Source organism: Trichomonas vaginalis, chromosome IV, assembly GCF_026262505.1.
Source record: "Trichomonas vaginalis G3 chromosome IV, whole genome shotgun sequence".
Lineage (NCBI taxonomy): Eukaryota > Parabasalia > Trichomonadida > Trichomonadidae > Trichomonas > Trichomonas vaginalis.
The window spans coordinates 17,436,530-17,461,405 of NC_067206.1; the positions used below are offsets into that span (position 1 = coordinate 17,436,530).

Genomic DNA, 24,876 nt, shown 5'->3' on the forward strand with positions numbered 1-24,876 from the left:
AAATAGTATTGTTTTATTAAAGTATATGAATAATATATAAAAATTAATGAATAATATAAGCAGATTTTTAGTTTACAAAACAAATATGAGCAATGCAATTTCAAACTTTTGCTGGCAATTTCGATATTGCTCAAGTTTGTAGTATTTGTGATACCTATAACATCGGCTTAATCAAAATTCGATTTTCTTATGAGTTATTGAGAAAATTTGATTGCAATGAGAAGGATTTCGACGTTTTTGATAAACTAAGAGCTGAGCTTTAGGGGTTCAGTTCATTTATGGCTGTAGTTTGATGCGTAGATCTCTTTTTTATTGTAAATTCTTTCAGCATGGAGATCGAGAATGAATCTTTTGAGAACTTTATGAGTTTTTACACCTGTAAAGAGGTCCTTCGAGGAAAGATAGTCCAGACTACATGAAGATGTGGGTTAACCAAAAAAATCCGATGGTTTCCCCATATTCATGTAGATCTTCGAAAAAATGAGCACCAAAAAAGCCAAAAAATAGGCTTTTTATTGGATTTGTACACTAGATCAATAACCTATTTAGGATCTGACACTCTTTTTAGCCAGAGATATGAGGTCCTTTCTAGGAAAACGATCTATTCATCCATAAAAAATGAATTATCGTTTTCCCCAGAAATTACATGGGGAGTGGTAAAAGTAAGGAAAATCTGGGTATAATATTTCAGCATTTTTTAGTTTCAATGCTGATTTGTTCCTTAGCTTGTAAACTATAGTTACTTTATATCTTCGGCTATTATCCTATTCAACTTAGACGTAAAAAATTAAATAACGTATAAATATAATTTTAATGGTAAAAGATTAAATGTTTATTCCGTATGTAATGTGATTTGATTTGGATGGTAAGATAAGTTTCGGTATAGTTTTTGTTAATTGATTAAGAATTGTTGAATAAAATTCTGGAACTTCGTCAATTTCTTTGATTCCTTCTTGAAGCGTTGAAATTTCTTATTGACTCTCTTAGATCTTTAACAACTCCATCTACAATCCAAAGCGGTAATTTACTTGAATCATATTTTTCTGAAATTTCGTAAAATTTGTTAGGTGTGTACCATGTATGTAATGTTGGGTTTTTTGGTAAACTTGTGTGTGGGTTTGAATTGTAATTTTCTATAAGACTTTGTATATCATTCCATGTGGCGTCTTCAATTTCCCCATTTTGCCAAAACCTTTCAATTTTCCCATTCATATATGGGCAATGTGGGAGAATTGTAATACTTTGAACGTTCGCATTTTGTAATAAATTTCGAAAAACCCCAAAATTTTCTGTTCCGTTATCACTCCATATAGCAAAGGGCTTCCCATATTTTTGGAAACATTGGTCAATTACTCTACTTGTTTGCGCAGCTTCTTTTGTTTCCAAGTGAGCCCATGCTAAAATTTTCGGGATTTATCGTCAATAACCGCATAAAGATATTCACCTGACGATGTTTAAAAAAATGAATATCGACATGCCATATTAAGTTTATATATACTGCTTCGTATTTTGTTTTTCCTTTTGGTACTGAATTTTTGGCAGGTTGAATGATATTCAGAATTTGAAACACTTCTTTACAGTTCTTTCTGAAAAGTTTGTTTCCAATAATTTTTTGTTAAAATAATCGGTTGATTTTTCCAAATTTGAGTAGTTTCTGTATGAACGATATATGGATCTTCAGATAATTCCGACTCAATTTGTGGATCTTCTTCGGAAGAATTGGAAGAAAAAAGTTTTTCTGCTGATGAATCAGAATCAGAATTTGTATACTCAGAAAGATATTCTGAAGAATTTGAAAAACCTATTGGATTTGTATTTAATTGTGAAATTGGTAAATCATCTAAATCATGATTAGCATTTTCGGTTTCCCTTTGAATTAACATATCCTTATCGGTAATAATTCTTCCGTATGCTCTTGATATTCCGATTTTTTTTAACTTTTTGATGTAATTTATTTACTGTATCTAATAATTCCTCAGGTGGTTCGATTGGTTTACACCCTGGTTTAAATTTTGTGTCAGGAATTCCATTTGATTTAATTGCTAAGTGGAATGTTTTTTTAGATATTGATGGTATAATGCGTCCATCAGTGAGTTGGACATTGCTAAGTATTGTTTTGAGTTTTTGACCTTGATTAATTTATTCAATTGCAGATTGAATTCAATTTATATCAATTAGATCGTAGATCTTTCGACTCATCTGAAATTTTATAACTTTTGAAAGAAACCGTAAAAATTGTGAAACATGCTTTTTAATAAAAAACAATTTTGATGAAAACCATAAATTAATTTAAAATTGAAATAATTTTTTGAAATCTATGATATTGAATAAAAAAATTTATAGTGTAGATATTGATATAGATGAGAAAGGGACAGACTAGCCCATTGTCACTTTTTAATTTAGCAAATGAACGCTTATGGAGTGGAGTTTTTGGGTAAATCTGATTTGCTTATAAATGAAATAAAATCAAAAGAAACCATATTGGCATTATATTATGCAAAAATAAATGATCTTACTTAGTACTTTTAAAGTTAATTTCAGAAAAAATTTGACACAATGGTATCCGGCACATACAAGTGGTGTACAACCAAAATATAAGTTGGTTTTAAACATATATTGCTATATCTCATGATCTTACTTAGTACTTTTAAAGTTAATTTCAGAAAAAATTTGACACAATGGTATCCGGCACATACAAGTGGTGTACAACCAAAATATAAGTTGGTTTAAACATATATTGCTATATCTCATGATCTTACTTAGTACTTTTAAAGTTAATTTCAGAAAAAATTTGACACAATGGTATCCGGCACATACAAGTGGTGTACAACCAAATCTTCGACTCGATGAACTTGTCATCGAGTTATATTCCAGTGTTGTTCCTTCATTCCTGATTAAGTTGCAAATTAAAGGTCTGGATTCAGAGAGAAGTGTTAAAGTTATCAAAAAAGTCACAAGAGATTTCGAAGAAATGACACAATTTAAAAAAGTCGAATGCATCAGTCTGCTTGAAGCTGTTCAGAAAGGTCTGAAAAATGATACACTTGATCCCAACATTGTTTACTCAACATTAAAAATATTATTGCAAAGAAAACATTTGATTTAATAAACATTTAATTTATTATAATTAATTTTTTATTACAGTATACTAAAAAATGCTATAAATAAATTATTATATTTTATTAAAATGTGACTTTTAATAGTAAGTGAATAAAATAAATCAGGAATTGGGAAAGAAATAAGGTTAATTAAAAATAATGAAAATTACAAGTTTAAGGTTAATGAAAAGTGACAACGGGCGAGTTTGTCCCCCACTCGATATAGATATAGATGTTAATTTTAATATGATATTTGATAAAATTTTTTTAAATCAAAACATACTGATAATAGGTTGACATGTAATATGATATTTTGCCTTGTAAATATATTTGCTCGGCAAAATAACCTAATTACTCTTATTTTGAGTTCACTTCCACCATTTCGTCTTATGATATGGTAAATCAAGTATTCGCCCAAGGATATATTAATTATCGTTGCAGATTCTATCAGTTATTTAGCAACAATATGTAATTTAAATGTTAAATATGTTCATATTATGAACAAAGAAACGTAGTATACACCTACTTTTATGAAAGTATTACAAGAATTATTTTTCATTACTGTCGAATTGAATCAAAGCTAGATGATTCTAATTTAGAGGCTGTTTTGGAAATCCTTATGAAAAGCATTATCCAAATCTGAGAATCCTCAAATCTTATAGTCCTTGATAAGAGATGTTTACCTGAAAACAAAAAAAGTTATCATTTTAAAAACAATTTCAATTGAGGATTTAACCGATTTTTGTATGATTGAAAATGAACAATTTTTAATTGGATTAGACAAATTTCCCAATAATAATTTTATTGAAATTTCTAAAAGCACTATCTCATACGGAAAAGGGTCACTAGTAAAAGTGAGATTTAGCGTCAAAAATATGTGAATTTGAGGGTAAGAGTCAGCTAAGCATACTATATACTTGTCACTCTTCAATTCCTATGAGAAAGTTGGAAAACTTGGCGCAATCAGATGCAATTGCGACCAAGTTTTCAAAGTTTCTCAAGGGAATGCGAGCCAACAAAGCACTGATTATGTATCAGTGCCTGGTTGACTCTCATTCCTTCTCTAAATGGGAAAAACTTTGCTTGCATAAGATACAATACAGTTTCTCCCATTTAGAGTTGAAATTGAAGAGTGAGAAGCATATAGTATGTCGATATGCCTCTCACCCTTCAATTCCTCTTTAAAAATTCTTAAACAGTGATCTAGCACCAATGAAATTCTAAAAAATGACACTTAAGTATACGTGACAAATAGTTTACATGTCATAAAATTGAATACTTTACAATTATCTTATAGATTAGAGTTAAAAAATTCTTTCCATACAAAAAATGTTGTAAACGCATATGTCAGAAGTGATGTGTTACTTTTTGCTTTACATACTTTCAAAATATGATCGTTTTCAATGAAAATTGAAGCAAGTTCAATAGAAATTATAAGAATCATTTGAAGTATTTGGCCCCTAGAATAGGGGGTGACATGAGTGTAAATCTCTCAATTTCTCACAATTTTTGTGAGAAATGGGGCGACACATTATAGAATATTGAGAGAAAGGGCGACATATGGCAGAAATTTGATATAGATGTAAACTATTGAATTTATGAGCGAGGAAGTATCACAAATTTCTCAATATTTTTGATAAGTATAGAATATAAAGATTAGTAATATTGTTTTGATATAATTAATTGAATAATATATTAAAAATTAAAAAATAAACAAATTGTGAGTACTTTTGATAGAAAAAATATTTAAAAAAGTTTTTTTTCTTGTTCCAGAGACAAGATTGCCTGATGAGAAGTAATGAATCCTTTCCATCACCTCTCATACAGCAATTCTTGCTCTGGATCTCAAATTTTGTTATTGATTTGAACTAATTGATATAAGTAAATCGCTTCAGGGAAGGATTTGATGCCTGAGAGGCACTGTCTATCAAACAATGCTTCTCAGGCATCAGATCCCTCCATGAAGCGCATTAAATATAGTCCAACATTTTTAAAAACTCTATCTCAAAAGTTCTCATAAAGTTTATTTTTTTAAATTATATTATATATATTATACATAATAATATATAACTACAATTTAATTTTTTCACAATTTATTCTATGACATTCTCAAAAATATTCACAATATTTTTATTAAATAAATTCATTTATAATACTAAGCTAATTAACTTTTTATTTTCCTGCCACTTTTTACTTCCTCGACGATAAAAAATTATTGACACTTTTAGGTTTATAATATGTCGCCCTTCTTCTCAATATTTTATAATGTGTCGCCCCCTTTCTCAGAAAAATTGTGAGAAATTGAGAAGTTTACACTCGTGTCGCCCCAAAAAATGACGCCCGAAGTATTTAGATTAATAAAAATTAGGTAAATTTCAAGTTTTGAGAGCCCTTGACAGAGCAATTCAAAAATCCGTTATCAGCCTTTTGCCATATGGACTGACAACTGAAAAGAAAATCTTGGAATTTTCGAAACAAATTGTAGAGAGCTTAAACTTGCAGAAACTTACATCCTATACGAATAAAAACTTATGGTGTGGTGCCATGTGAGGTGAAAATTACCAAACACCGATTGGACTTTTTGCTTTCCTGAAAATATAGAATTTATATTGGTGGCCAAATATATGGGCATATATCTATAACAATCAAGTCATATTTACTCATATAATATTGAGGAATAATGTGTTTTATATAAGATATGAATTTCAAAAATTTTGTTTTATTTCATTTTGAATACCATGAGATATCTATATATATACTCTATATTGTATTTGTAAACTCATTTTGGTCACATATCCATTATTTAATCTGCATCTTGTTTGAGATTTCAAATTTTAATCGACAATAATATATGATCACATCGGCATTTGGAGATACTTATCTTGTATTTTATTGTATATTGAGCAAGAGATTCTGATGCAGAATATCCAAAGTAGATAGTTTTTCCATTCTGTACACATGGGAAAAGCTTGCACTTTTTGCTCGCGATGTAAATATGTCAGACACAATTCCTGATTTGCTCATATATTTGCAGGGTCTATCAGGTAATTACTTGCACTTTTTTAAAGAATGTGAAACATTTGATTTCAATTCGAGAACAGATTTTACAAATCAGGGTATTGTTCCTGTTCCATTAGTGAGAAATGAAGTGATAAATTGAAAAAATTGAAATTGAAAAAGTATTGAATTTTGAATAGTTATATGATCATAATTTGATAAATCAATTAGTCTTAAATTGAATGTTAAGTAGCGTATATTTGATAAAGATTAGATCTGGAAAAATTTTGATTAGATATATAAATTAAATATATTTGTTAATATTTAGTATGTACAAAATTAAAAATTAGTATTGTTTTGCGTGTCAAAGAGGGAAGGTTTACAAATATCACTTTTTGCTTTACAATGTCAGATTTAAATTGCATAACTGAGTTTTTGGTTGAGAAAAAAGGAATTGGATACTATGAGGTACTGATGTATGATCAGTACCTCATAGTATCCAATTCCTTTTATGAGACTTCCAAACTTTGGTTTAATGTCTTGACATTAAACCAAAGTTTGGAAGTCTTAGAGTAAAGATGAGAGGTATATAGTATGCCTATAAACCTCTTACCCTCTCATCTTTACTATAAATGGAAGAAACTTTGTCTGCATTATATCTTATGTAGACAAAGTTTCTTCGATACAGAGAGGGAATTAGAGGCTATGAGCTACTGATCATATATCAGTACCTCATAGCATCTAATTCCTTTGTTTGCATGCAAAAAATAGCCTTTTTGATACGTAACCCAAAAAGTGACACTTTCCTCTTTGACACGCAAAACAGTATTAAATATAATTACGATATTATACTGTAATTATAGTTGATATGGTGAATATTTAGATAGATATGAGAAATAATGTATATGATTAAACTATAAAAATATCTCTATAATTAATTAGGAGTGTTTGACTAAAAATCATTGATTATTTAATGTTATAGCAGATATTCATCAATAATAACCATATTATTGATTGATAAATGCTTATATTGATTTTTCTAAGTGAATTAAATTTTCCATGATTTAGTAATTATTTCGTTGCATTTGTAACTAATATTAGTTCTCTATTGCTTTTGCCTGGATCTTGTTTTTTATGCTGAGAATTTTTTGGTCATGAATTTTCAAAAAAGTGACAATGGGCAAGTTTGTCGGGGTCTTTTGACGAGTAGGTGCCAAAAATGGTTATTCTTAAACAACCGTCGGATTTCCGGGTGAAATCGTGACACATTTTCGTCTTTCGTAGGCGGTGGTGGTTGTTACAAAAGGTAACTTCGAATGTAGCGTGAAATCTGCAAAAAACTCTGAAATTTGAATGGAGAACACAAAAATTGAATAGTTTACATAATAAGAAAAGAAAAAAATGAAGCCAATGGGGTCCGAACAATGGATTTCTAGCAACCATCAAGCAGTTTATCTCATTACACTATATGCATCTCTCATTTATGAGAATGAGATCGGCTATATGATAACTCTTTCCCCAATATATTCCTATAAAAGTGACAAATAGCAACTTTGACCCTCTCTCCCCAGGCACAATGTATTTTTTATCGTTCGAAAAGTGTCACTATTTTTAATGCGCACTAGCATGAGTGACGTCACTGAGGGAAGCAATATGAATAAAGGAACCATCATCATTCCCACAAAGGAAAAGACATTTGGGAAACCAACTTTTTTGGATGGGATCACGAAAAGACTGATCAACCAGATCGAAGGCCCAAGACCTCAGACAGCGAGGCGCACCTCAGGAGGTTTATACTTTGTTCACATTGATCTTGATGATATTCCAGAAGAAAAAAGGGAGAATATCAAGCGCAGACTCCAAATGATGGACAAGATCATCAAAAATTAGGATGATATCAGTACAGTATATATTGTGCGTCACCCGTAGCCTTCTGCCACGGGTGACGACACAATATACGTTTTTTACTAAAAAGTGCCATATATTTTTAATGGCAGAGAACGACGTTAACATGCCCTCCTCCGACGACAACACTAGTTCATCAGACGAAAGCAATCAAGCTAAGGAAGAAGAGGATATATATATTCCTCTAACAAGAGAGGAAGAAATGATCTTTGATCTCCAAAAGACGATCAAAGATCTTAAGCAACGAGAACTGTCTTGCGTGAAGGCGTTAAATTACAATGGAAGTTTTCCACCTTCACGCAAGATGGTTTGCTGTCTGAAGCATCAACTACACGAGATCAAGAAAAAGATCACAAAAAGAAAGAAGAGATTTAATCAACTACAAATATGATTGGAGTAAAGTATAATATTAAGTGTTTATTCTGAGTTTTAGTGGGGAATCAGAAGTCGGTGGCTAGGTTCCTTATGGTGCGCTTTAATTCATGGTAGGATGTGTCCGCCATAAGGAACCTTTCATGCCAGCGGTCAGACTCGTGTCCCACACGGTTGAGGCGAGATCGAAGATCGCAGATCTTATTTGTATAAGAGTCAACCTTAAGCTCAAGCTGGATGATGTAGAGCTCTTTGCCTTTCGCTTCCTCTACTTTTCAGCCAGCTTGAGCTTTAGATCTTCGAGAACAGCGTTTGACTCCTTCAACCTATCTATTAGAACATGATTGGTCTTGACCAAACGCTGTTCTCGAGGAGTAGACTTATGTCCCGCTCTCAGTGCCGTTTGGCTTTCAAGTCCGAGATCGGGGATCTTGATCTCAGTCTTCGGACTCTCGGCACCCATGAGGATTTCCTCGTCGCTAGATGACTGTTCTTCAGTCACTTCTGGCTTCTTGATGGCAAGAGCCTTAGCAGGAGTTGCATTGTTCGCTTCCATTAAAAATGTAAACTTTACATGGCAAAGAATTTCTGCCACGTAAACTATTTATGTTGAGTTTGAGTACCAGACATTAATATAAGTTCAACCATTATATTAGAGTCTTTAGGGATTTGATATGGTTCCCTTTGTTTTTGTTCTTTTTTATCATCAACCGGTATGAATGAACTTATTCATATTTATTATCTCTTTCAATTCTTTAATATCATATATTTACCGATCCAAAAATTTTCTATTTTCAAATTTATGTATCTAAATTCGTATTTTTGCTAATAATTTTTAGATGAGCTTAAAAAACAAAAATAGTCATGTGATTTTATCCCAAGCATATGGGGATTCTAAATTTTTGTCCCTATTGTTATCCCAATTGATTTTTTTTGGAAGTTAAATTTTTTTCTCCATGTAAACATAAATTTTAATTTTTACCACTAAAATGCAATATAAAGAATGCAAATAAATTTACATTCGTGTGTGCCTTCGTTTTGTATAATAGTCAATTGTGTATGGTGAATGTGTGAGGCTACACAATTCTTTCCGTCCCGAGCGGGGAATTGTGTAGTTTACACTGCATTTTACGGGTAATATAATGAAAAAATGATGCGGGTGGAATGAAATTTTCATTAATATCTCTATGTGTGAGTGTGTTTGAAAGATAACTTCTATGAATGATATATATATGAGAATGTGTTTAAACATATACAAATGTGATCTTTGTTATAAATATGATATACACGATTTTGCTCCGTTGAGGATTTCGTCATGTAAAAATAGATTTTTATGCTAATATCTCAACGAATAATATATTAATCTCTATTTAAGTTATGTGATATGATATTATATAATATGTGTAATCATTCTATATATGAATGAGCGAAATCTGAGTTTGAGCGAATCTCATGATATTATGCGAAATTTCTGCAGAACTCTAAAAAAATAATATATTATGAATCCTTATATATGAGAATGTAGGGGTAGGACTATTTGTATCGGTCTCAAATAACTCCTTTGTACTTTTTCGTTGTGAGCGTTCCACAGCACCAGGTGGTGCTGTCCGGAACGGCGCTATATAATATGTTATACTATATAATGTTTCCTATATTTCATACATATACTTCATATATATACTTCATATATATAGCTCACTCACATAACTCACAATAATTGTTTTTTGACCCCCGATAATTGTCTTTATTAATCACAAAAACACATTTATATCTCTGTGGATATTGATCTTACACACTCATAGCATATGATAGCATACTAGTATATATAGTGATATAATATATTCAGCTGTGATCTCAATCTCCTCATACTCATACACAAAATTTGTTCGATCAAAATTCCCCCGGGAAAATGTCACCTTTTTTATCATAGAATCTCAAAAAATAAATAGTAAACACACAACTTTTATTATATAAATAAAAAGCATATATTAATATAAGATATCTCTAACAAAATGAGTACAAACAGACAAACTTTTTTAGATATAAATTATATTTTCTCAAAAAACAGACTTACTCATATAAAGACATTAAAATAATAAATATCTCAGGCACCAAATTTAAATTCACTCAAAATCAATAGAGTTTTTTGAGATTTTTAGAATGATCAGAAATTGCACATCAAAAAAGGGACTTATTATTTAAAACACTAATAGTATATTTATATTATTATGTACTCATATTTCATAATATAATAATGAATCTAACACAACTCCCTAGGGCTGTACAAAATCGAGAAAAACATTGCCGTGCGGTAATATAGGGTCAAAAAAATTGCGCCTCGGCACTATTAAGTGCGCATTATATTTAATATGTCCTTCTTTTTCTTCTTCTTTTCCTTTCCTTCTTCCTCCCCTTCCTCTTCTTTCCTTCTCCTTCTCTTTTTACAACAACGTCGAAGATCTTCGAATTTGATTGTTGGAAAAGCATCTATTTCAGATAAAGGATGCCTTTCTCACAGTCAACATACGAGGGTCCTGGCTGAAACGTTCTCAAAAAGTCTGAGATGGTAATTCTCTGATCACTCATAGCTGGGAAGGTAGTCATTGGTGACAATACCTGTCTTTATGCATGCACGCTTTCATGTATATGGGTTTACACTATCAATTCGCAAAGTTGTTCCGAATTCTTCCAAAATGGAAGGACCCGAAACAACTTTGCTTGTTAACGATACAGACGCATTACTTTGCATTGATACTGTGCTGAGTTGTGTAGAAAGTTTGATTAGAGTTGTTTTGTTCTGGTATCTCTCATCTTCTGATGAGAGAAATCAAAGCAACACAACTCTAATGAATTTGTTTTCACTCATTTGTATGTAGGTTTTTAGTTCGATTGGAGCTGCTTCATAATGAGATCTCTCATCAATTGATGAGGGAGATCATAACAAAGCAGCTCTAATGTATATGCTCGTATTAACCGGGTTGTAATGCGTTGTAACGTCAGCTTGTAGTTCGTTTGGGGCCACTTCACATTGAGATGAGAAGAAATGATTAAAGGACTCTGAAAGGCTTTGGCCGTTGATGTTGTAATCGCATTACTTGGAACTAGCTGGATGCTAAGCTGTGTAGAATGTTCGATTAGAGCTGTTTTGATATGATTTTTCTCATCATAAGATTGGAGGAATCATAGCAAAACAACTCTAATGGGTTTACCATCATCTACTTGTATGTAGATGTTTGGAAAATTGTCTTGTTAATCGATTTTCGAGATGACTTTAAAATGCTATAATCAAATGACAAACAAGTCTAAGATTTCTCGACAATACATCAAATCATGATGTTTGTAAGTGCGATGAGATTAGAGTTTTTGAAGGAATGACAAGAGAAGTAGGGAAGCTCGGCATTCGCCGAGCAAATTAAAAATTAACGTATGGATTAAATTTTAAGAGGAATTCAATTTTAATTACGGGTTGTTCAAATATTGATTAATATAAATTTATTAATAAGAATAAACAATTTTTGTTTTTGAATTTATTCAATTTATAGCTTTACATATAGTTTCAAAATTGTACAACTATGATTATTTCAGCAAAAAATATCTTACTTTTTCACTTCACTTTCACCCTCACTTTTTCCGTAATTCAAATTTCAACATTATGTATTTTAATTCCTTATAGTATTTTTAACATAATTAATCAAATAATAATTGGAAGTTCTGAACTCACTTTTTCCGTAATTCAAAATCAAAAATATGAATAATATATCTATTTATTATATACTAATGCTATTTTCAACTAGAAGTGAGGTACGGTAATCTTACGGATTCCCGTAACTCAATTTTACGGAAAAAGTGCAGTAAACTACTCAGTTTACGGAAAAAGTGTCGTAAACTATTGATGTGGCGGTAAAATCACGGTAATTCACGGAAAGCTATATGTGAAAATTTGAAATTATACAAAATCGAGCGAAACACTTTTAAATAGGTTGTTTTCGTATTTAAAATACTATTCCCAGTATCTCATACCGAAATGGCTCACCAAAAAGGTGACATTTTTGGCGCCAATAATTTGATTTTTCTGATTCTTTCTATTTAGATATATTTATTTAATATTCATATTCCTTTATATTGCCTCATATTATTTCCCATTTTTAATCATATTATACAAATCTTTAATAATTTTTAATGTTTTGAGCTTCAAAATCTTGTTCTAACTATTTTCATTCATATATCCTAGAAAAAATTAAAAAGTTTTTTAGAAATAAAAATGTTTGTATGTAAAGTATTGAAAATATTCTAGATGAGAAGACATTCTCCAGAAGAGATTGATATTGATTGGCTTTGTGAAGCCATCACAAAATCAAATAATGGAGTTAAGTTAACTGATATTTGCGCGAAAGCTAAAATAAATCATGAAGCAGAGTTATATATAATCATACTATCTTAAAGTATTCCTAGAAATTTCCAAAATTAACCGAAATATAACTGTACAGAATTACTATTTTCGAGATAAAATTCATATGGAAATACTAATTCATAACGCTTTATGTTATATAAAATTTAATTTATAAAAATTTCAAAATAAATCAAATTTAACACAATGAATATAACTGCAATCGAGGTTTTTGACGATTGATTCTTACGAGAAGTTTTCCAAACTTTGAGTTAATGTCTTAACATTAACTCAAAGTTTGGAAGTCTAATAAGGGGAATTGTAGGCTATGAGGTACTGATTATATATCAGTGCCTCATAGCCTGCAATTCCCATTAGAAATCGGAGAAACTTTGTCCGCATAACTTATGATGCGGACAAAGTTTCTCCCATTTCTACTTAGAATGAAAGGGCAAGAGGTATATAGGTACACTATATATCTCTTGCCCTTTCCTTCTTACCTAAAGACTTCCAATCTTATTTTTTTTCCAATTTTTCCCCTAAATTTAAATCTTATATAATATAAATAAAATGCATAATATCAATCACAAAAATTAATGTTTATTTTTTAATTAAAATTGCCGCGCAATTTAAGGTTTTCTGTCACTTTTTGTTAGCCATTTCGGTACGAAACAAAAATACTATTCCCAGATTTATTGTCGTCAGAATATTTCCAAATTTTTGCCGATTTACAAAAAATGATTTACAAAGCATATTTTTTAATCTAAAAAAATTCCTAAAAAAAGGAACCGGTGTGCGGAAACCTCGGTAAATTACCGCGGTTCCCGTTGGGACTGTCATACAACTCCCTCACTCAGAATTAAAATTTTTTGATGCACAAATAGTATACATCGAGCAAACTTTTTATATGAGTGTGATATTAGATAGTTCTAACATATATATTATATAAGGTACATTTATACATATATTTTACATTATCATATATGTGCGTCATGTTACAATAAAAACTTTGCCTGTTGCACATTTCTCCACAAAATAGCACTTTTTTTGATTTTTTTTTGATATTTTCTCTATGAATATTAAAAAAAAGGTCCACCCTCCGCGCTGGCGCGCTCTGGCTGACCCCTGGTTGAGAGCGTGACTGGGGAGTGACCGACCCTGCCATCCTTTTTTTTAAAAAGTTGGAATTGAGATAAAATTAGATGTTTAGTTTCATGGAACTTGACTGTCCATTGCATCTGCCATTTGTTGGTCGTCTTCTGATGGTGTTCTTGAATGATATTCTTCTTCTTCTTCGGGTACAAATTCGTCATCATCAGGTGCGTCTTGTGGTTCATCTTCTTGAGCAGAGTTTTCTTCTTCAACATCAAAGTCATCTGGTGTATCGAACTGAATGTATGAAAGCCAAATGTTGTATGTGTTTTCCAATTGGCTTTCAAACTTGAGATACATTCCATGCATGAGTGTTATTTCAGTTTCAACGTAGAGTTGCTGATGTAGCTTGAAGACATGCATGAGAATTGGTCCTCCAAATTCGTCCTTGAAAAACTTGCAGTTGCAAACATAAACTGAGATAGAGTCTCCTTCTTCAATGTCTTCTGCTTGGTTAACGAAATGAATAGCAATTTTGCGTACTTGAATTGTGTGTTGTCTGAGTAAAATAATGGTTTGAGCTTGGGGTTGAGTGAGCTAAGACATTGCCATTTTGCTGTTTCTTGTCCGTACTCACGTTCTTCTTCGTCATCCTGATATCCGTAACTCTTTAATTTGAATTCGACCCAAAACTGTTCGACTTTTTTTGCAGCTTTGGGTGGAAGACTTTCAATAAGCTGACATATAGTTCTGTCAACAATTATCTTTGTTATTGTTGGAAAATAGTTGACAATTGTGTCACCTAATTCGAATGGGTCAGGTGTTTCTTTTTGTAGTTTGGTAAAGTCTGCAAGAACTTTGTTGAGTTGTTCACAATATTCTTTGTTAAAAGTTGCAGGAACTCTTTCTTCTGGCTTTGAATTGAAGTATTCTTCAGACAATCTGAGTAGTATTTTGCGTAGTTCAGCGTTGCTGTGGTTCTTTGTAATACGGAGCTCGTTTGGTATTGTTTTTGGTAGTGAAAGTGGCTTTGGATTGAGCGAATTGCAGGACAAATTTGAATTTGAATTGTCTGTTCTGCTTGGAGAATGTGTAGATGCTGCAGTTTGATATTGAGGCTCTAAACCTGTGGGAGCTGAAAGTCTGCAAGCAATTTGAAACAATAAGAATTACCGAAAAAGTGACAAAACATCAAAAACGGGGACGGGGTCTCAATTTTTATTACTTATATTATTTTACAATATTTATATAAATACTCTTTATAATATATTTTACTATAAAATTATACCTCAAATTCAAATATTTAAAATATTATTTACATAATTATCTCAAAATTATATTTTTATATATTATTTTTCATATGTATAAATCATATAATCTATATCTATGCAAATCTCATCTAATTTTTTTGAAACAAACCGCTACCATTTTATAATGGTCCATCTTAAATTCATCATAAATTCTGGTACATGTTAGTACCAGAGTCTTCAAATCTCAAACACTCTGGTACCAACATGTACCAGACGCGAGTTTCCAATGCCCTCGTACGATTTTCTATTAAGATCTTCTTGAATGAGAAGATCTTCATAGAAACTCGTACGAGGGCTTCTCTTTTAAATACTCTAGTACCTGCTGGTATCGGAGTCGACTTTACAGCCCTTTCCACAATTTTGAAGCTGGGGAAAGTTTTCAAGCAATGAAAGGGAAGCTCTCGCTATGAGGTGAAAATCTAGAATTTTTACCTCATAGCGAGTAATCCTTTGTTAATTGCTTGAAAACTTTCTTCAAATTATCAAAATTTCGAGGAAAGTTTCCTTGCTTCAAAGTAGAGATGGAGCCCTTTGAGCCACTGCATATAGGTCAGTGACTCAAAATACTCCATCTCTACTAGAAATCGCCAAAATTTGGGTCGCAATCTTTGAAATGCGACGCAAGTTTGGGCAATTTCGCGAGGGACTTGCTCCATTTGGTGCATAGATTCACACTCTATGCACCAGATGGAACAATTCTTTCGCTGACAGCGGGAAACTTTGTCTGAATAGTTTAACATTCAGACAAAGTTTCCCGCTGTCAGGAGGGAATTAGAGGTGGGAGATATATAGATAGACTATAAATCTCTCACCCTTTAATTCCCTCAAGAAAGTTCAAAAACTTGGGTGCAATCAGAACTGATTGCACCCAAGTTTTTGAATTTTGTATAAGGAATTGTTGGCTATGATGTACTGATCATGAATCAGTACATCATAGCCAACAATTCTACCTTTTAACCAAAGATAATTGATTCGTATGTAAAATATTAAGCTAAAATTTCTCTTTCTTTTAGTACACATTCTTCCATTTCGTGTACATGTATCATATATTAAGTACTAGTTATCTATTCTATATCCTTTATCCCAATTTAGATACTCAAAGATAATTCTTTTTCAGAAGAAAAAAAATATTTTCTATTAAACCGTTATTTTTTCAATGTGAGTTTTCAATTTTATTTTTCCTTTTTGCTGCTCAATGCAACATCCTCCACCCGATCCTCCATGCGAGGTTGATCAAGCCATAGGATATTTAGAATATTCTCGTTTTGTTATAGCTGCAGAGCTGCATGGTAACATAAGATTTGTCAAAGACCCACAAAAACTATCAATTGGAACAGGAGTATTAATCTACCACCGATGCGAATACGAAGGCTGCCCAGCAGGCTTTAAATTTATTAAAAATTTCGACAATTACATTTTTAAATCTGCAAACTTAACTCATATTCACTCAGGACCACCACCACAACATAAAAATACACCTACAAGTGGTACTTACCGTGCTTGGATTAAAAAATTTCTCATGAATCACGGAAGTCCACTTAATGCAACACAAGAAGTCAACAAAACGCTTGAAATACCTAAAGATCATACTTGTATTCACATGACTATGAAACAAACTGCAATCAATCAATTGAAATATTATTTACAACAAAAAGATCTTATGAGATCTTTACCAGACATATCTTTAAATCAATTTCAATCTTTACAAAACTATGTTAATCAATGGGAAGATCAACATGATGACCTTATTTATTTTGACATTCAAGGTGAAGATACTGATTTTCCAGACAAATTGGTTTTTATTTACTCTGATAATGATATGATCTCTCAAATTCATGAAAAACCACCAATTTATCACTTAGACTCTACGTTTAAATTAATTATTCATGGATTTCCTTTTTATGTATTAGCTACCAAATTTGCTAATACTCATTCTATCCCTTTGTGTTATTTTATAATATATCCAGATAATAGTGAAAATATTTCTTTTTGCTTAAGTAAATATTTTGAAACAACTCACACAGAACCTGAATTTATCATGTCTGACTGTGCACTAAACATTTTCAACGGGATTAGGAATTCATTTCCGGAGTGCAATATCTTTTGGTGCGCGCTACATGTAATACGCGCACTTAAAAAGAATCTCTCAAAGATAAATGATGAAGAGATTAGATCAGAAGTCGAAAAATTTATGAACATTTTATGTTATTATCGTGATTGCACAGAAGAAGATGCTGCAAAAATGTATAAAGAGCACATTATTGATAAAATTCAAGATCAATTGGAATTTAATCAATACTTTACACGTCAGTGGGACATTCATAAACAACAGTGGATAGCCGCTGCCAGACCAAATGAATTAACCGTTGTGAATAACGTTTCTGAATCTTTATTTAAAAATAAAATATCACGATTTTGGCTGCGTTAAAAATCAAAGAATTGATGTTTTTGTCAAAAATCTTTTAGAAGAAGTTGCACCCAATTACTTTTATCGTATTAAAAACGATTTACTTCAAACAGGTTTTATTCCTTCAATTAGAATTCGCGAGCCTTGATTGACAGATTATAAAACAAAATTGAAAAGAGAAGTTCAATCACGTTTATACCAAGTATTAAATTTTGTTCAGAATCAAGAAGCCAATTTGAATCCATTAAGATTTTTATTGGAAAATGCTGAAGAAAAACTTTCTCAAATAAATGAAAAGATACAAAATTCAATTACATATTTAAGATCGTTTGAAATTCCAAATGAATTGTTAGATACGTATATGTTAGAAATTAATGAATTTTGTTATAATTCTCCAGATTATATTTTAGAACATTTCGAAGAATTTTTGGAGGATTTCAAAGAAAAGAATAATTTAATAGACTAAAAAAATTTATTATTTTTATTTATTGTGAATTTTAAATTGTCACTTTTTAAGTGTTACCCCCTATTGAAAGTGTCACTTTTTCGGAAATTCTTATATACTCTCTGCTTGGAGAATGTGTAGATGCTGCAGTTTGATATTGAGGCTCTAAACCTGTGGGAGCTGAAAGTCTGCAAGCAATTTCTTCAGATGAATTTGGAGCGAACACGCTAGCGAATGCCATTAGACAAAAATTAAGTGGCTACTTATTTGAGAAAAAATAATATTGAATAAAAACGGTTTTGCCAACGGAGATCCCATCTATTTTTTTATTTTATTGAAAAGTCTCCGTTAGTGAAACCGTCCAAACCGCTTAATTGTAGAGTTATTGACACTTTTATTTTTTAAACATGTATTTTTGCGCAACGGTAAAACTTTTTACACAACAGTTTTTGAGAGTCGTCGCCGTTGACTTTTTTGTAGGGCGCTCAAAATAGTATAACTCTGTTCGGACAAGTAATGGCCTATCGTCGCTACTCGGGAAGTTACAGGCGTTCCAAGCAAGTATACCTTGAGAACTTGTTTCCCTTATAAAATGAGAACTAGCGGTTATTTTAAAAAGGTGACAGCACATTGACCGAGTGGTTTTTTATTCTAAACAACTTTTCTCATATAAACATTTTACAAAAACCGTTTTTTAAAATTTTTAAAAGTATGCTATACTCGAAGCCGCCCCTGCCTTTCTTTGGAAACAAATGTAAGTGCAAAGATATTATTTTGAGTGAGTTAAAGAAACTTCCAAAGGGTTTAACATTTATAGACTTATTTGGCGGTTCATTTTACATATCGTACTTAGTTCACCTCACTTTTCCGACTCAGAGATAATATGCAATGACTATGACAACTATATAGAAAGACTTAAACATATACCTGACACAAACAAAATATTGAGTGAGTTAAAAGAAAAAATAGAGGTAAAAAAGGAAGAACGTGTACCAGTAGATAAAAAATATATTGTGGGTGAAATATTAAAGAAATATGAATATATAGACTGGGATACTATTTCTGCGAGACTTTTGTATAGTGGCGCTATAAGAGTTCATGACATAGAAACACTTCTCTCAAAAGTTTTATATTTAAACTATACAAATGGTTTGAAAGAAGACTACTCAAAATATATAGAAGGTATAGCATTTACAAAGTGTCATTGGAGAGACTTGTATGAAAAATATAAAGATAAGGAAAATGTTTTCTTTATTGTAGACCCACCTTTCTATAACACTTGGGACTTTCAATACCAAACCGACTGGACTTTGAGAGACTCTTTAGAAACTTTAGACGTTTTACATAAACACCCATGTTTCTACTTTACATCCGATAAAAGTGGTTTGGAAAGTGTCATGAGATGGTTAGAATACATTCATGACTATGAGTTTAAATATGAAAAAATAGAATATGAGAGAGGTCCTATAAACTGGAGAAGATGTCACAATAAAGAAATTTTATTAGTAAGTAAATGTGGTTTGAAGTCGGAATATTAATAATAGGTTTCTTACACTGTGCAATATATTTCTTAGATGTAGCTTCTAAATACAGACAAGAAGAACCTATACCAGAAACAGTTAAACATATGTACTCATAAGATGTTTTTATCTCATACTAAATGGACGCACAAGTTTCACCTAGAGTTTTAACACAGGTAAACGACCCAGAAAAGAAACCAGATGAAGCTCGAATTTAAGATGCTTTGAACCAATATGGTCAAACAGCTATTAATGTTCAAATGCAAACTGTCATGTCAAATGACGCTGCGTTAGGTTTACCTCCATGGTATGCTAGTATGAGATGGGAAGTAATGTATACAAACCCTGAATTTTGAGAAACGGAACCAAACTCAGGCGCCTCCTAAAGAAATTAAAGTTAAAAAATTTAAAATTACCCATATGTGGATTGAAAATGGGAAATACATGTGTGGAGGTGAAATCAATGGACACTTTTATAAGTGTTCAAGGGACGATGTCAAAAAATATAATATCAAAAGCCTATTGGATTTTTATGAATCTCATATAGAAATTAAAGAACCAAAAGCATAAGAAGGAAAAACTAACTAAATAAACAATTACTTTTTATATAATTTTACTTTTTTTTAATGTTTACCAATTACAAAGAGATAAAAAACTATAGTCAGGCTGAAAACAATTACCAGGATCAAAATTTTAATTGCTGCTCAATTGAACACGATTTTGGAGGGCAAAATTCAGTTAATGCGGATTTTGAATTTCTTATTTCAAAATTTTCGGACATTGATTTAGTGCTACAAAAAGAAGTTGCATATGATTTATTTTACAGGTTAACAACTAACTTTCCATTTGAAATTTTATTAAATTTTCAACAATTTAAACAACTCCTAATGGTATTAAAGGATTTAGAAGTATGTAAGGATTTAAATTTAAAATTCATTTTTAGTGAACACAGTTTATTTATATTAAAATTAACACTTATAACATATAATGAAACAAAAGATGACACATTAATCAAGAATTTACATATAACTTTACTATTTGAATTGATAAAAACACAAGATAAAAAATATCTTCATAGGCTGATTCAATTATATATAAAACTCAATTTTTCGTCAGAAAAACAGATCTGTTTCAATTATTTAAGGCTTTTAACTGAAGAATTTCAGCTATCTGAGAAAATTTCCATTTCAATTCTGACTTTTGTTTCGGAGATAATTCTTGAATTTAGTCATCAAATATTTGATATATTTGGTGAATATTTTGTCAATTTTCCTGTAAAAAACATTTTTACAATACAAAATGAAAAAAATACAATTGAATTGGTTTCATATGTTATGTGTTGTCTCGCTAAGTTTCAAATGGATGAATTCTACGAGTTTATGCCTTTCAATTATTTAATAATTTTTTTGAATATGTGCAAATCTGACACATATAGTGAATACAATATTAGCAATTTGTTAATTTTAATATATTCAAAAGAAAATTACTTGAAAGTTAAATCAATTATAAATGAAATGGTAAGCTTTATTGTCAAATTAAACTCTCGGACTCTATGCTTTTCAAGTAAGAATTTAGGATTTGACTTAATGTGCGAACTTTCTTATTCAATTTTACCGGATAAAAGCATTCTACCATCTCATAAAATAGATATAATTCAGTCATTTAATAATAATAATCCAATAAATGAAGATAATCTCGATTTTTACTTAAATTTATATTTAAATTTAATTGATGATCCAATTATCATACAAAATCAAATTGTTACTGATTCCATTATTAATTTTCTATCACAGAATTATGAGATCTTAGATGAAGATACAATCAGCGAATTTGAATCAAAATACCAAATTCATCCTGATTCATAGATTTTTTGATTATTGCTAACATAATAAGCAATTCATTGTCAGTAAAACACTATATTTTTAGATTCAAATCAGATACACACTTTTTTCTATATCTTCATATTCTGTTTAAATGATATTTAGCTATGATAACATAAGCTATTATGTATACATATATTTTTAAGTTTCTAACATATTTCTATTTCTGTTGTCTCTTATATTCTTTAGAAACATAATATTAATCACCATTTATTATTTTTATCATTGAAACATCAATAATGTCAAACAAATATCGTCATGATTTTTTAATATCTCCTGAAAAACTGTAGCAAAAATATTATTTACAAATGATTCATGAAAAAAAATTAAATTTTTAATTCACAGAATGTTTTATATAATAGATATTGCATCATATATATTGTTGAATTTATATTATTTATGGTGATTTATTATTTGTCACTTTTCTAATTCATAAATGTCTTTATTACTGAAATATATTGATGCTCCACCTCAAAATCCAATTGATTTCAAAATTCCATTGAGTGATCCTATGGACTGGCCATTAATTCCATCCATTCAAGATCTAAAAAAAGCATTGTCAAATAATGAAAATGACGATTCTGTTCCTAGCTACTCAACATCTGAAGTTTCGCATGAAAAAATTATAGCAATTGAAGCATATTTAACATCCATTAATTTTGCCAATGAAGATTCAGCGTTTTTTACAGCATTATACCACACATCTCAAAATTTCATATTTATGAACTATAATAGAGCAAAACATGAATTATCATGTCAATGCGGCGCTCATTATACAGTTTACTATGACAAAACGCTCAAATGTTACAAAATACAAGTTGATAAATCTCATTCGCATTGTATGGAATCAACAACCATCCCCACAATAGTATTAGATTATCTTATTGAATCAAATAATGAATCATTTATCAGTAATAATTTTACAAATTTTCATCGTATCGTTCAAAAACAATTCAAAAGGGAAATAGGAGAAGATACTTTTCGAAAACGTGTAAAAGCAATTTTTCATATTACAGATTCTGATTTAGTGAATAGTTTCAAAAAACTAATTTCATTGAATAATCATATTGTTGAATCAGGAGGCTGTTCCATTATTTCTACAGGTGAAAAAAATGATAAAAATGAGTATATTTACAAAGTTAACGAATTAATTGAAGATCCAAACTTTATAATAAAATGTATTTCAATTTTACCACCGGCATCAGAATTGTTTCTTAAATCAGAAAGATTTAACAATATTCTTCTTGTGGATGCCACTAGAACCAATACAATCTGTGCGGGTAAAATGGGGGTAATTGCCACTACATCTCCAACCAGACGAGCTATTCCGATAGCATATGGTTGGTCTGTGGAAGAAGATCTTCCACTAATGTCTAGTTTATTTAAGACAATTCTCAATAAAATCACCAAAAATGACATTTCAATTATCTTGAGTGACGGCGGAAGAGCTATTAAAGGGGCATTAATTGAAAATGGATTGATTCAAAAACAACGGAGATGCATTTTTCACCTTTTCGAAGATATGAAATATTCGAAATGTAGAAAAATAATATGGTCTTTGAATTTGGCTATAAACTCTGTTGATTATACAAACAAATTAAATGACATCAAAAAATCAATAACAGAAAATTATCCAAATTATTCGGCAACAAAAATTAATAAATTTATTAAAAAATTAAAAGACGCAAATCCCTTTAAGTTCAATTCATTTGAACAATCAAAAACCTGAATTAAGAATTAATGTAGACCAATATTTAAATAATTGTTATACAGAGAAAATATCAGATGAAAAAATTGAAGAACTGGCAAAAATGACGGCAAGTTATAAAAACTTGCCAGCTATAGATAGTTTAGAGATCCCTGAAAGAATAAGAAGAGATAAACAAACGAGAAAGAGAATGCCTTCAAAATTTGAATATAATAAATAATGTTGATTTCAAATTTTGAGGAATTGATCGTCAATTTTGAAAGGATAATAAAAATTGAGAGTAGGTGTAATTTTTTAAAAAAAGAAGATAAATCAAATACATTTTAATAAACAAATCAAATTATTAATTCATCCAAAAATTTTTTAAGAAATGATCGGCAATTTTGAAAGGATAATAAAAAATTGAGAGAATGTGTAATTTTTTTAAAAAAGAAGATAAATCAAATATATTTTAATAAATAAATCAAATTATTCAATTTTGATTTTAAAAACAATACTTTTATTGTAAATTTGAATTCAAATTATTGTTTTATATTCAGCCTTATATATTATTTTTTCTTTAAACATTATTTTTCTTTCTTCTATTCAAATGCATTTTCAAAGCAAATTTTGAATTATCCTATATTATCTCAATTACAAATATATTTTTATTTAACTTAAATGCACAATTAATCTTTTCATAATTTATCCATTTTGATAATTTCGATTTTTTTCAAAACGCTCTCAAATCTTTACAATTTGTGAGAATAATTTTATTCCCATATCAAAATTCAAATTTGTTTTTTTTAATAATTGCATTTATCTATTAATATACTATCTATTTTTTCAATTTTTTATTTTCTATTTTTTATCAATTTTTTCAAAATAAAATTTCTCCTTTTTCAACATTCTCCTAAACATTTTACGAAATCTTGCTAATATTTGCTTTCCCCATATTTATAGATGTGTTTCACCATCAATATACTTTCTATTTATTAAATTTCAATAAAGAAAAATCTCATCTTTTTAATTCCTTCATGAAAAATCCGAATTCATACTTGATTTATTATATACATTTTTACTAGCTATTGAATCAATTGTACTAACAATGTTAATTTCAATATGAATGAATTTTTGGCCGATTGTGCTATGCAAAGTTGATGATAATTGCAGGAAATTTTGAGATTTTCGAGGTTTTGGAGGGTGTGAGTACTATTACATATAATAGTATCTCACACCCTCCAATTCATCCTATGGCGCCGAGAAATTTTGGTGAAATGCGACGACATTTCACCAAAAATTTTCTCGACAACATATAGAGAACTAGAGTCTGCGAGGTACTGATTCTATCTATGTACCTCGCAGACCCTAGTTCTCAGCCAAAATGGCTAAAAATTGCTCGCAATTGTTTGCCATGTAAACTGACACTTTTTGAGGAGATTTGACATTCTGTCAAATCTCCTTTTTTCGTATATAAGAGTTTAGGTTTTTTAAGTCGGTCTAAAACTTCCTGAGGTAAAGGAAGAACTTTACAAACACGTGGTGTAAAAGGTGGTCTTCCATGACTTATTCTGTTTAAAGCAGCATTGTTCATTTCATCCTAGTTAAAAACCTTACATTCTCACAAAAAAATTCAATTGCTTTTCAATTTTGCAAAGTAAGGAGGATAATATAAATTCAGCGGATGTATGGTAGTCTTGGAGGTACGTTACTAGATAAAGTACTTCCAAGACAACAATACATCTGCTGAAAGGTAAAATATTTGTTGAAATTATT

The 24,876-nt window shown here is 30.4% G+C and overlaps 6 protein-coding genes and 1 pseudogene across 7 annotated transcripts, besides 17 other annotated features; 5 read left to right on the forward strand and 2 right to left on the reverse strand.

Moving 5' to 3' along the window:
- Positions 1-996: 996 nt before the first annotated feature.
- Positions 997-2,199: a mobile genetic element.
- Positions 2,200-2,274: 75 nt separating this feature from the next.
- Positions 2,275-2,323: a mobile genetic element.
- Positions 2,275-2,323: a terminal%2Cinverted (terminal inverted repeat of ISTv2 transposon ID:TVAGG3_0113460).
- Positions 2,324-2,362: 39 nt separating this feature from the next.
- Positions 2,363-2,400: a terminal%2Cinverted (terminal inverted repeat of MuDR-5_TvMULE4 transposon ID:TVAGG3_0113470).
- Positions 2,363-3,317: a mobile genetic element.
- Positions 2,756-3,106, forward strand: TVAGG3_0113480 (MULE transposase domain-containing protein; the record flags this gene model as incomplete). The annotated part of the gene is made up of 1 exon (XM_001300266.2): positions 2,756-3,106. A coding segment is annotated over one exon (351 nt), but the record flags the coding sequence as incomplete, so codon positions are not given.
- Positions 3,281-3,317: a terminal%2Cinverted (terminal inverted repeat of MuDR-5_TvMULE4 transposon ID:TVAGG3_0113470).
- A 667-nt stretch (positions 3,318-3,984) lies between these two features.
- Positions 3,985-4,276: a mobile genetic element.
- Positions 4,277-6,543: 2,267 nt separating this feature from the next.
- Positions 6,544-6,846: a mobile genetic element.
- Positions 6,847-7,260: 414 nt separating this feature from the next.
- Positions 7,261-7,286: a mobile genetic element.
- Positions 7,261-7,286: a terminal%2Cinverted (terminal inverted repeat of MuDR-5_TvMULE4 transposon ID:TVAGG3_0113510).
- A 423-nt stretch (positions 7,287-7,709) lies between these two features.
- TVAGG3_0113520 (uncharacterized protein) lies at positions 7,710-7,985 on the forward strand (the record flags this gene model as incomplete). The annotated part of the gene is made up of 1 exon (XM_001301071.1): positions 7,710-7,985. The coding sequence occupies one exon, from the start codon at positions 7,710-7,712 to the stop codon at positions 7,983-7,985; it is 276 nt and encodes a 91-aa protein (XP_001301072.1).
- Positions 7,986-8,085: 100 nt separating this feature from the next.
- On the forward strand, positions 8,086-8,391 carry TVAGG3_0113530 (uncharacterized protein; the record flags this gene model as incomplete). Its single annotated transcript, XM_001301072.1, has 1 exon — positions 8,086-8,391. The coding sequence occupies one exon, from the start codon at positions 8,086-8,088 to the stop codon at positions 8,389-8,391; it is 306 nt and encodes a 101-aa protein (XP_001301073.1).
- A 249-nt stretch (positions 8,392-8,640) lies between these two features.
- On the reverse strand, positions 8,641-8,928 carry TVAGG3_0113540 (uncharacterized protein; the record flags this gene model as incomplete). Its single annotated transcript, XM_001301073.1, has 1 exon — positions 8,641-8,928. One exon carries the CDS (start codon positions 8,926-8,928, stop codon positions 8,641-8,643), a length of 288 nt encoding a protein of 95 aa, XP_001301074.1.
- Positions 8,929-10,706: 1,778 nt separating this feature from the next.
- Positions 10,707-10,813: a mobile genetic element.
- A 334-nt stretch (positions 10,814-11,147) lies between these two features.
- Positions 11,148-11,407: a mobile genetic element.
- Positions 11,408-11,737: 330 nt separating this feature from the next.
- Positions 11,738-11,811: a mobile genetic element.
- A 1,237-nt stretch (positions 11,812-13,048) lies between these two features.
- Positions 13,049-13,255: a mobile genetic element.
- Positions 13,256-13,971: 716 nt separating this feature from the next.
- TVAGG3_0113590 (uncharacterized protein) lies at positions 13,972-14,274 on the reverse strand (the record flags this gene model as incomplete). Its single annotated transcript, XM_001300267.1, has 1 exon — positions 13,972-14,274. One exon carries the CDS (start codon positions 14,272-14,274, stop codon positions 13,972-13,974), a length of 303 nt encoding a protein of 100 aa, XP_001300268.1.
- A 733-nt stretch (positions 14,275-15,007) lies between these two features.
- Positions 15,008-15,035: a terminal%2Cinverted (terminal inverted repeat of MuDR-2_TvMULE3 transposon ID:TVAGG3_0113600).
- Positions 15,008-18,134: a mobile genetic element.
- On the forward strand, positions 16,501-18,034 carry TVAGG3_0113610 (annotated as a pseudogene). Its single transcript has one exon. A coding segment is annotated over exon 1 (1,534 nt).
- Positions 18,105-18,134: a terminal%2Cinverted (terminal inverted repeat of MuDR-2_TvMULE3 transposon ID:TVAGG3_0113600).
- Positions 18,135-21,849: 3,715 nt separating this feature from the next.
- TVAGG3_0113620 (uncharacterized protein) lies at positions 21,850-23,142 on the forward strand (the record flags this gene model as incomplete). Its single annotated transcript, XM_001301074.2, has 1 exon — positions 21,850-23,142. The coding sequence occupies one exon, from the start codon at positions 21,850-21,852 to the stop codon at positions 23,140-23,142; it is 1,293 nt and encodes a 430-aa protein (XP_001301075.2).
- Between the last annotated feature and the right edge of the window lie 1,734 nt (positions 23,143-24,876).